The sequence below is a fragment of the Tuber melanosporum genome (assembly GCF_000151645.1).
Source record: "Tuber melanosporum whole genome shotgun sequence assembly, scaffold_85, strain Mel28".
Taxonomy (NCBI): domain Eukaryota; kingdom Fungi; phylum Ascomycota; class Pezizomycetes; order Pezizales; family Tuberaceae; genus Tuber; species Tuber melanosporum.
In genome coordinates this window covers 159,678-172,508 of record NW_003299134.1, presented here as the reverse complement: position 1 = coordinate 172,508, position 12,831 = coordinate 159,678, and the positions used below count along the sequence as shown (strand labels likewise).

Here is a 12,831-nt window from a genome sequence, read left to right as displayed (position 1 = left end):
AAATTAAGAGATATCATCCTTATTTAATAACCAGCAAGTTGAATTTAGAAGATTATAAGTTCTTTGCTCTTGATGATATTGGTTATACTAATAATTTACTCTTTGCATCAAAGTATCAGTTAGTAGCTAAGCTGAAGGTATGGAGTCTTTACTAGTGAGTTTGAGTTCATTACATAAGATACATACCAGGATATGTATATTAGTAACAAGACTGGTGGAGGTATAAGTAGTGTTCTCAGCTGTCTGAGGTCCTCATAGAACCCAGTGGGGAGACTGTCAAGAGTCCAGCATACAATAAGACTATAAACTGTAGTTAGTCCAGATCCTTGAACTCCCAAGACAGCCATTATTATTAGAAAGAACAACAAGCTCTACAATCTGAGACATCTTCTAATAGGAGACAGCAGGAGACAGCATAGAACTGTCAGGTATAGTAAGAGATAGGTGGGAATGGTAGAGGATAGCCAGCAATGGTAGAGAATTGCAGTAAATATCTGAAGACTACAGAAGACTATGAAGAATAGTGTAGAACAGTTCTCCACTCGAATTTGTTGGGCAAGTTTAGGAAAAGACTGGATGGAATAACATACCATCATCTGTTCTAGTTTTTTATTCCTACTTGATGGGCAATTACATAAAAGAATCAGATATACCACCTGTACTGGTCCTAACTCAGAATTGACAGATGGCTCCGTTGTAAATATTGCTTACAAGTAGGGAACTCAATTACTAACCTCCATGTTCTTGTATAGCTAATATTAAAAAACTTTTCAGACAATATAATATTGTGATATAAATATACTGGTCTTAAAGTAATCAGATCAACTATATATCAACTTACACAAGCATTATCCTACAATGACTTTTATTTCAATATCTATACAGATATTTATTTCTTATTAATTTATTTCTCATTAATTTATCTCTTCAAAAAGCTTTGCACTTGTAGAATCAGTATACATAGTAATGTAAGTATTATAATAACAGCCTATTCTCCAAATCTTCATGACAATTGATTCACAATTCTATAGAATGAGATAACTAGTAGGCCTGCTAGTGTTGAGGAAAAGGTTATAGCTATCTGGTGGTAAGACCAAGATGTTGTCTGTTTTTCTTCCAACAATATATATATTGGAAAATCGAGTTACTACACGATAGAATAAGCCTAGAAAAACTGGCAGTAATAGACTGGTAATAAAATATGTGTTTGATTTAGCAAAGCATATAAATATCCAGATTTCTCTAGTTACAAATAACTATATTCAGTATAAAGTAAAAGTAGATGCTGCCGATTGATGCAGAAACTATTATTTTACATAGCTAAAGTATTTACAAAATTGGCTTCTACTATTTTTCTCACTTTTAAATACAACAGTTATTAATATCTCTCATAATGTATTCCTGAACCTTACAGATTTCCTGCTGAATTACAACCCTTTCACCTCAAACTAGCCTAAGTTATAATTTCAACCTACTATCAAAGGTACACATGATATAACATGTCTGCACAGTGCTAATCACATTTTGGAGTAAAGTACTATAACAAAGTCTCTTTCTGGGATGATAGATCTTGAGATTATGACTGCATGGAGATGAATTCTTCTGCAAATGTGAATAAATATAATAAATTCAAAAGTCTCTGAAGTAGAGTTTAAAGAAACAAAACGGTAAAACCTAATATCGTTAAGCCACAGATTTACTCAATTAAGCCCTGATCTCAAGTAGTAGTTCATTGTCAGAGTATAGGAGAACTTGAAGATACTTAAGTAGATTTCATATACTGCCAGTTACTCCCCATCACTACTCTGCATTTGTGAGTACCCAAGTTCTGTAGACTGTCTAGCCATCCTTCACAGATCAGACCAAAGATCCTCCGTAGTGAACTAGTCTAGTCTGTGGTTTGCTAACATCTACCTGACAGAAGTGTTTTAGCTTGCCATTTACAATACTACTGCAGGAGTAAAAACAGTTCTTATCATGGACATGTTAGTAGCGAGCTGACATGCTCGATCTGATGTAATACCAACTATGAAACTCTCTACCCATATATAATTAATCCTCTACAATTATCCACAACCCTTGAATATCTATCCTATTCTACTCTATTCCATATCATTCTAGATAATGGCCATGTAGCTCCCTCAATTGACTGTTTTGGAGGTTGACTACTAATAGGTGCTACCCACAGTCAATCCTCCTAGAAGTAGCCCTCATTGTAACCTCAGACTAGTATCTCAGTGTTCTTAATGTTTCTCTAATACTATTAGACTTTTGGGACAATTGACCGTGGTTATCTTAAATATAGGCCTCTGGTAATCTCACGTACTACTTTAAGCTTCATAGTGGTATTACTCTGTCTGTTCTAGTTCGCTTTGCATGAAACCACCTGGAGACCATTCTCCAGGTTCACTTCTACCCACACATATATTCTGTGGACAGCTTCTGGTTGAATAGACAGCGTGAGTGTATAAGGTATTATAGGAGCATCTCCACTTGTAGACTTTTACTAGTCTTACAGCAACTCTCTTGGCTGTAGCACATGATATTAGGGACCTATAACTTGGCTGGAGGAGGGTGTTAGCTATCACACCTTCAAGTTACAACTTGTTTGGAGATCAACTAGTTGTACAGGAGTGATCTGTACAACCTAAAACTCGAAGACCCTATATAGTCTTGCATGACAAACAGTCTAATAACTTCTCCTGAAGACCTGTATAATAAGTTATTTTCAACGCAGGATAACTTAACTGCATAGCAGGGTAACCCATGGCCCAAGGTAGGGTAACTCTGATCAGAAGGTAGGGTAACTCTACCCACACCCATCTTTGAACTATTTAGTATAACTCCCAAATTGACTACTTGGGTTACCCTACCCAGAAGGGTATCCACCACTCCTTACTAGTACTCATGTACTTGTTAGTATGATATAGCTTGTCCAACTGAGGTACCTAACCAACAGTACCTCTATTCGGTAGACTCTGGTCTACCACTATTCCTACTGCTGTATTCTCTTGACACCAATATGAGCATAGGTCTGGCTAACTGTAATAGCACTCCATGGAGTCTCATTATAAGTGTAATAGTTCATCAGGTAGCCTGCTCTACCAGAGAGGAGGTGAGGACTGAAAACTAATAAATGCTTCTAAGATGTACTGAGAAAATAAAGAGTAACTATTCAACCAAGTATATTGAAATACTATCTGTCTAGGTCTGCCTTTTCCATCTTGGAATCAGGCTGTCTTTAAATACACAAATCTGTTCATGTCTACCATGAATGAAACTAATCAAAGGTATCAAGTGATACACTTTGATAAAACCACTTAAGTATCAAAACAATACTTAAAACAAAACCTAAAGCAAAACCAAGTATCAAACGATACTTAAAACAAAATATAAAATAAAATCAAATATCAAATGACACGTAAAACAAACCATAAAGTAAAGCCATTAACCGAGTGATAGTGGGAAATGAGGATCACACAGTTTCACAACAGATCTGTGAGGTAAGCTGAGTGGTGAGTTGTGAGGATGATGTGAAATCGTATTCAGGAGTGTGTATAGAGGTGGTTTAATCTCAGAAGAGTGTAACATTTGTGAGTGGAGATATACCTCTATATATACAAGTTTGTAGGTATATCACGAATGTGGCTTGGCATGAAAAAGGTTTTCATGTGACACATGGTTATGAGTCACAGGAATGTTATTGTTTCGCACATATGACTCATTCGAGTCATATGATTTATTATGTGTGTGATTTGTGATGCTTTCACACATGGCTCAAATATGAGTCATGGGACGTACGCTTGGCGAGTATGCCTTGCGAGTGTGCCTTGCGGGTAAGCCTTGTGCATATGATTTATGTTTTGCACATGACCTCGTTATGAGGTCATGTGTTTCACGCATATGACTCAGTCAAGTCATATGACTTGTTTATTGTGTTATGATTGGTTTATCAGTTTTTGCACATAACCTCGCTATGAGGTCATGGGTTTTGAACATGTGACCACTTTGGTCACATGACTAGTTTGTTATGATTTAGTTTCGCACATGTGACTACTTTGGGTCACATGACTACGGGCGGAAAGAATACTATAGAAGGAGGCCGATAGTGTTAGAAATACCAGAACCCGATACCTAGGAACCACTCTAAGTAGGGTAACCCCACTTGGAATCGGAATCTCTGGTCTCCAACACCCCCCTCTGGCTCCCTTACAGGGCCTGCGCATCATCATATATATCAATCTCAGTTGCGTCCTGTGACTATATTACTACGGAATTGAAGGTATTAGAGTAATACAATATACATCATCGCCGTCCATCCGACCAGATCCTGTTCGCAGGATATATGAGAGGGGACCTTCAGCTAGGTCTGGGAAGTGGAACAGAGTGATTCCGTCAACTACTCAGAGAGTTACTGGGCTCCAAAGATATGGTACCTTTGGCATTGGCCGTATGTAATGGGACGATTTTGCACAAAGAGATGGTATCAAATGGTAAAGGATCTCTACTAGAGACCAATATATTTACATCCACCAGAAGAGTCTAGAACTCCAAAAGACACTACCAAAGAAGCCAACGAAGTTCACGGAGTGTTGCAACTGGGTTTCGGAACACGTCGTAATCATGGAGTAATTCTCAATACTACAATGGTTACTGAAACCTACTGTCCAGAGAGCAACCAAGGGTTGCCGACCAAGGGATTAATTACCAATCTGGTGGAATAGCTTCCTGCGAGTTAATAGGAAGTCATCCAGAGAAAATCTATCGGTTGTGTATGGAGTTACAAAGGATCGGAGTCAGATGACCTACGATGGTTGTAATAATAACCACCTTTACAGATATAGCAGTGGATAAGACTGATCATTTTATCAATGGCGAAGACAATTGGAGCCAACTCAGTTCGACTTAAGAACTAGGCTATAAGTCTAAAGACTCTGCTAATCGGGATATTACTATTGGGGACAGCACGTTTCCTAAGAAGAAATATCATAATTACCGAAAAAGGTGTGATGGTTTTCAGGGTCCACAGGTGTTTGCACCTTGGAAGAAAACTCGACGTCGCAAATTACGATTGAATAAGTACATAGTTGTATGATAAATAGATGTAGTCCGTGAACACTCAGACGTGAAATATAAATATCGAAGTGCCTCCCAAGCTTTAGACATTATCACGCAATGGAGAAGACACCTTAACAATATAATATTGTTTTTATGATTCTACCCTACTTTACCTATTTTACTTCGCTCCTAGTAGTCATAAACGAAACGAGCAAAGTCCGAGCCTTCCTAGACAATCTCCATCTACAGAAACGAATCTCGATTGGCCTAGACAACTTTGAAGTCTATCAAGTTGTCTCCGCCTAACAGATACGGCCGAGGAGGATAGGTTCTTCACACTTTGTTCTAAGTACTTTTCCTACTTATTATTTTAACAAATATAAAACACCTTTATGATCTTTATCTTTATTACAATATTATCATTACGCCTAGGAAAGCTCTTCATGAAGAAGAGTTAGAGAAAGCTTACGATAGGCATTCCCAATAGAAGACAGAGGTCTTATACTATTGGTAACGTAGGTAGAAGCCTAGTGCTATCGTAAGACTAAGGAGAGAAACAGAAAAAGAAGAGAAGTATCGTTCCCCATCACCAAGAACTAACCATCCAAGGAGGAATCGTGACAGTGTGCCTAGTTACACACTATACTAATACTATGGGACAACTCTCAACCAGTAGCCCTAACACTACTACAGACAATCATCTTCTCTCACTCTGTGAATACAAACAACTAACTACTGATGGGATTATTACACCATTACCGAGTACCCGTATCAGTTACACATGACCACGAAAATTGTTTTTTATTTGTAAATCCTCAGAATTCCAATACTGCTAACAGTAACAGAAAACAACACTTCTATGTTCTATTGGCAGTATTTATGAACGTGAGCTTATTCAATTTGAGCAAAGGAGTAGAGAATGTATTCAATGTTAATTTATTTTAAAGAATATGAGGACAAAAGGTCAACATGTACCCACAACTCGGTATGGCTGCCATGGCCCAGGTTGTAGATTTTCTCTTTATAAAAGCTGTTATAATTCTTGCCATAAGCATCTTCCAATTTCATAGAATTTCTCTTGTTTCCTATTTGCTTACTCTTGTTTTCCATCTGTTTAACGTATTCTATGTTGTAGTGAGTGCTCATCTATTCAGTCAGAGTTGTAATAGCCGCTAGTATTTAAGATATGGCTTGCTATAAGGAAGGTGCTTACTGTGGAATATGGTATTTATCTGCATTGGGAGAAATTACAATCATTGCATATTCTTCTGGCTAACTATTGTAATTGATTTTGATGTCTTGTTGTCTTAATAATCCACCAATCCTACAAATCAGGCTTATCTTGCCTGGTCGCGAATTTGACTGTTTCATACACTCCAAGGATTAATAAATCCCCCCTGGCAACCAGGGAATCATACCGCTCATATACGCTCACTCGGGAAAGCAAGAGACAGACTACATACCTTCCGAACGCGTCCTCACCCGAACTACTCGTAGGCCACCTGGGGGTATGGTATCACACAAGCATGACGGGGTACCGCTTAGGAGGGCCTTTGTCTCGGTTTCCCTTAAAATACGAGTATTATTCGGTGCAGAACATGCTTGGTATTGTGCGACGACTCGTCTACTGTATAGAGTGCGCAAACCCCCAGAGCTAGACCCCAGGTTTGGTGGGGGTCGTGGAGACGAATGGCTGTAGGAAGGCGGGGGGGGGGTTGTCCATAGTTTAACCAAGAACAGTGCTCTGTTTGATTGCGATTTCGAACCCCCTTCCCAGATAAGACCCGCTTTTTGTCGCAGCCACTCGCTCGTTGAAACCGACCAATCTGCCCCCCCTTCATGCTTGACCCTGCGAGGAACTTTGTCGCGGTTTCTTTCCCATGTTTTGCATGCGCTGGTAAAAGATATACAGGTACCGGTACTACGGTACAGAATTTTTGAAGTTTTAAAAGTTGGCTTGGGGGATAAGTTGTTTTGAAGAATAGTGCATTGGGTTTTTCTTGGAGGTGTCGGAAAGGGATTAATTTTATATTTTTAAAATTTATCGGGAGCGTATCATGGTATGTTTCGCTGATGGGGTCATTTTGACAGATTGGGTAGCTTAGCTGCCGTAGCCGCTGTAGCTAATATTATCATACACTTGTTGGTGCTTTAAGTTACCGCAGTCTATCCCTCTCCACTTCAACTTCAAAATCTCAACCTCAACCTCAACTACACCACCAGCGCAACTCGCAATGGATTCAACAACGAAAGCAATAGACCCCTACGGCGACGTCATAGTTCTCCTCCCCACTGCCACCGCCACAACCAAACTTCGGGTATCCTCGAAAATTCTATCCACCGCATCTCTCGTCTTCCGCTCAATGTTTTCCCGTCGCTACCGCGAAGGTGCCGCTCTCGCTTCAACCACGGCTTTGGTAGAAATAGAATTCCCGGACGACCCCCCGCAAGCGCTGGAGGCCGTATTCAACGTGCTGCACTTCCGACATGACTGTGTGAGCGCGGACGTTAGCCATGATGTCCTCTACGAGATTGCGCTCGTAGCGGATAAGTATGATCTCGTGGTGGCGCTGGGACCGTGGAAGGAGGTTTGGCTGAGGGGGGGGCGGGCGGTGGTGGGAGGGGGTTGTTTGTCTTGTATGTGCTTGACGGCAAGGAGGGGTTTAGGGAGGGGTGTCGAAGGGCGGTTATGCAGGATTTGGGGTGCGGTGATGATGGTGATGGTGAGAATGATGGGGGAAAGGGAGAGAAGGGGGGGGAGAATGTATGGGATTACGATGTGCTTCCAGAGAAACTTGTCGGTATGATATATGATACATCCCACCATACCATGGTACCTGCCATTATAGTTAATATTACATATATGATACTAGGATTAATCTCGGCATACCGAATATCAACCATCAAATCCCTCCTCTCGGTAACAGCGCAGTTCAGGAGCCTATACCAAGGCCCCGGCATGAAATGCAAACTCACTAGGCCGTCAACCGCGTTCCTCTCCAACGAAAAAGCCCTCATTTGCGACGCTGCGATCCTAGGCTCGCTGATCCGGCACGAGGCTGCCATCGGAATATTCCCCGTGCCCTCACCGCCGTATAATGGGATCTCAGTCGAGAGCCTAGCCCTGTCAATGAAGAAACTCCTCTGCTTCGTAGACATTACCATGGGGCACGGGAGTTGCACGATTTCTGGGCAGGTGGTCAAGATGGTGAACGAGGTGCTCGCTGGGGTGGGTACGTCGGATATTTGGGACTCAGCTAGGAATACGGATGGGGAGCGGGGGCAGTAATGAGGGAGGGGCTCGGGCCAGTGTTTGTTATAGGAAGGGGGTGGGTGCTCTGCTACGAGGAAGAGTGGAGGACAAGGGACGGGAAGTGTGGATAGTAATGGAGTTGGATGGATATTTGGACCTCCTTGATAATGGGTCTTTTTTTTTCGCCAACTGCGGTGTGTGGTGTCTTGTGATTTTCTGGGCTGGGCTGGGCTGGGCTAGGGAGCTTTTTTTCCCCCACAAGATACCACTGTGGGGGGGGGACAACTTTCGTAGATCTGGTACTGTCGAAAATAAATTTCCTTGCAGAATATCAGTACTGGTACCCTTTTAGAATTTCTTTTATATATATATTTCCTCCCATTGCCCTTCATAGAAACTTGTGAAACATCATAATCTTCGGGGAAAAAAGGCATATGAGGATCCTGTTTGCTGTGCAACTGTAGAAGAAGCCATCTTGAAAAGCGATGTATTTCCTAATGACCAAAAACATGACAAATTCGAAGAGGGAATTCATTGTGAGAATTGGATACTCCTACTCGCACTACTAATGATGCGGGACTAATTGGACGCCTAAAACTAGAGGAGTAAGGAAAGTAGTGATATCGTAGGATATTGCGCGCGGACAGGTGAAATCTTTCTATTTATGTTTTCCCTGACTCATTAATTAAACATTTAGGCCTCCAGCTGCCTTCTCCTTTTCTTAGACAATGATGAGCGGGTGTGTACTGTACTGTACTGTACAATACCGGTATCTTGCTGTTTGGCAATAAGGGGGATTTTCTTATTGGGATTGAGTCGCCTTGAGTATTAGAGGATAATAATATTATGTATATATATTTTTCATAGCTCGGGTATTTTTTGTATTGCGGTACGATAGGTTAGAAATGTCTTTAACTGTCATTTCTTTCCTCCCTCTGTCGGAAAATTTTAATACCATTTCATAAGCCTTTATGATATTTAAGGTATAATAATGGAGAGGATAAAAACAATTCTAGAATGATATTCTGTGGGAATTTTTTCATCTGTTTGCTCATGGAAAGATAGATAGATAACTGCAAAGTTAATCCCTAGAAATCTCAAGAGATCCACCACCACCTCCGCGAACAGGTGATGGATTCAGTTCTGCAAGTTACAATACTGTAAAAAAACTCTTGTGATTCGCCGCCTCGGGGAAATATAGGATCTCCGAAGGATGTCGTATGAGGGTGGGAAGGGTTTAAGCAAGGGGTGACTCATGGGGTCGAGTGACAGCAGATGATTCAGAGATTAGGTTTCAGGTTAAGTGTGATATAAAATTGAGAGTGCAGATAGGAACAAGATCCCATGAAGTCTCAAAGCCGAATGCCGTAAAAGTGAGTAGACGTTACGAGTCTTTGGTAAATAGTCATTAGTACAAGTATGATACTATGAAATTCTATGAAATTCACTATTTCCCGCCCATGTAATCTTTGTGACTAAGTTTTATCTGATACAGTGCAGTGTTTGGAGATAAGCAGTAACTGTCACCACAAGTGAGACTTGACAGATTCTTTCATGATACACTATTTAGAAGCTACCATTTCTTTCCAAAAATATAGTTCAGTCAGAGTGGAGATAGTGGTAAAGTAAGAGGCCTTGAAAGATAGTAAATAAAGAAATTTAGCATAAGTTCAGTAAGTATTCATAACTTTAATACAAGAACTGTTAAAATGATTAAACATTAGTATAGATAATTTAGTATAATAAGGAGTACACAAGAAACCTGAGAATAAGAATACTAGGAGCTAGTATAATAATTTGAGTATTTATTTTACTTTTATGTAAAAAGTGATAAGGACTAAAACAAGAATGAATTAGTAGAAGGATACTAAATTAATAAAGTATTAAACAAATTATTCAATTAAATGTAAGTATAGCTAATAGCAAAAGAATTGAGTCCTCACCTTCTGTTATAATTGTCTAGAATAAGGTACAATATAATCAAGCTTACACTAGATAAGAGAAGTATATCTCTTACATGGCAGACTTAGGTTTTACATATATTACCTGATTAGGGATAATTTTGGATTATGAGATAATTATTGTAAAGTGTTCACAAAGTGCTAATCACATTATTGGTAATAGGTACAATAGTTGGCAGGTGGCCTACTCTACTAAAGAGGAGGCTAGAGCTGAGAACTAAAGGAGGCTTCGAGGGTGTACTGCGAATGCGCTGTTGAATAGATCCCCCCTGTAAGGGAATTGAAATACTGTCTGTCGAATTCTGCTGTTTCCATTGTGGAATTAGGCAGTTTTTAAATACACAACGTGTTCATGTCTAGCATGAACGAAACTTAATCAAAGGTATTCAATCGATACACTTTGGTAAAAACAAATTAAGTATCAAAATGATACTTAAAACAGAACATAAAACAAAATCAAGTAACAAATGATACTTAAAACAAAACATAAAACAAAATCAAGTATTAAACAATACTTAAAACAAACCAAGTATCAAGGTAATACTTAAACCAAAACATAAAACAAACTCAAGTATCAAATGATACTTAAAACAAACTAAGTATTAAAGTGATACTTAAAACAAAACATAAAGCAAACTCAAGTATCAAATAGTACTTAAAACAAACCAAGTATCAAAACAATACTTAAAACAAAACATAAAACAAACCAAGTATCAAAGTGATACTTAAAACAAAACATAAAACAAAACCAATAACCAAGCACTCATACCGGTTATAGCAGAAGAGAATAGACTTTTCATAATAGTAGAATTTAAAAAAGAACTCTATTATCCGTCTTTTGATGAACAATTACCCCATATTTTGCTATTAAACATATCCCTAAAACCGGAATCTGACTGCTAGTTATGAAGTTAATCATCCTTCCGACTATTTCTATCCTACAGCAGATATTTCCATCTGGAAAGCTAACTTAGCCTACAGATATCACTTGTATAAGGGCCATATACCATTGAATTCAGCTTAACGAAGCCATCCTAATGAGCTATATTACATCCTAATGTGACAGCTAGGAATAAGATTCATCTGCCTCCTAACTTCTTTTATCTGCATAAATTATTTTCCATAGATTCTTAATAAATTATTTAATTTATATCTTTCTTGTATAATATATCTTATTAAGAATCATAAAAGCATTATTTCCTTCCAAAATAGGTAGTTGGAATTTCCAATTTAGCAATTAAATTAAGATTTCGTCTAAAGATATTCTATGTGTTTGACTACAGGTTAATTCTCCTGAAATACTAAGAAAAAATTCAGTAGCATCCAATCGAGTAGGCCATACATACTCTGTATCCAAACTTATTGAAATAAGAGAACAGTAAGCACTCATTTATTTTGTCTATTTATATCTTACAAATATTTATATAACTAACATGAAATAACAATCATTTCTCAGAGCAGGCACTGGCTTTGGTCTCCTCTTCCTTGATAGACATATTTTTCATTTTAACTGGAAGTTTTTTGACTCTTGCCTGTCCAATAGAATTATTCCACTTTGCCTTCCTGCACACTCCACACATTCGCTTCAGCCCTTAGATATAGGGCTTTTCACTTTACTTTAATGCTATTACTCCAATGGTCTTGATGAGTGGATCTGGCGTGGTAACCATGGCCCATATTTTACAAAGAGAGACTTTCTTCTGTAGGTCATTATTTCCTTGTCAAATAGGATATATGCCTTATTAATAAGTTACTATTAGAAATATATAGAGTACTGATGCCAGCTTGTGAACTTACATTTGCAACAAAAAATAGACTTCATATATAGGAGACTGCTGGAGCAATTTCCTTAAACCCTGCAGAGTTCAGAGATCTGAGACAGAGAAAAATAGCATCCATATTTCTCAACCATCCTTATTGCAACTTCTAGTCCAACTCTACCAAGTTCCCAAGATATTACAAGCAGTCAGTGGTCATACGAGATCTGCCATTACACTAGTATCACAAAATACGCCTGGCTCAAAAAAATTCAAAGCGCTTTTATCTGACTTATTGGAGGGTTTTTAGTAAGCTATTACTAATCATGTGCTAGAAGAGAAGCATTATCAACAGTATTGTGAACTTATAGGGAAGAGTTAGCGCATCAAAACATCAGACCATCAGAAGCTGACCAAGGCCACAGTGGTAACTACAGAGACTATGATGGAGCTAATAGAAAACTGGGAGTGGTTGGAGGCTGAAAAGGGTATAAGGGCTACCAGAAAGCTTACCAAGATTCTAGATTCTTTAACTCTTGAACACGAAATATCTAAACCACTTCCTAAGAGTAAAAAGAAAGTTTAAATAGTCTCTGATCATGCAGTACATACAATAAGCTTGGCTGTGGAGTCTACAACTGACTGGAAAAATGGAGGGGATTGTGATGGCAGTATATACAAAGGACCCTCTTGGGAAGTGATTTGTACTAGTGCTATTGGCAGTGTTGTGGAGGAATTGCCAAACATACTGGATGGGGATATAGATAAACCTGTTCGGAAGTCATCTTAATTTTTATGATAA

The 12,831-nt window shown here is 38.9% G+C and overlaps 1 protein-coding gene; it reads left to right on the top strand.

The window, feature by feature from the left end:
* Positions 1 to 7,292: 7,292 nt before the first annotated feature.
* Positions 7,293 to 8,692, top strand: GSTUM_00011464001 (uncharacterized protein; the record flags this gene model as incomplete). XM_002841934.2 has 3 exons in its annotated part: positions 7,293 to 7,646; positions 7,715 to 7,859; positions 7,932 to 8,692. 3 exons carry the CDS (start codon positions 7,293 to 7,295, stop codon positions 8,345 to 8,347), a joined length of 915 nt encoding a protein of 304 aa, XP_002841980.1. The 3' UTR covers positions 8,348 to 8,692.
* Positions 8,693 to 12,831: the final 4,139 nt, after the last annotated feature.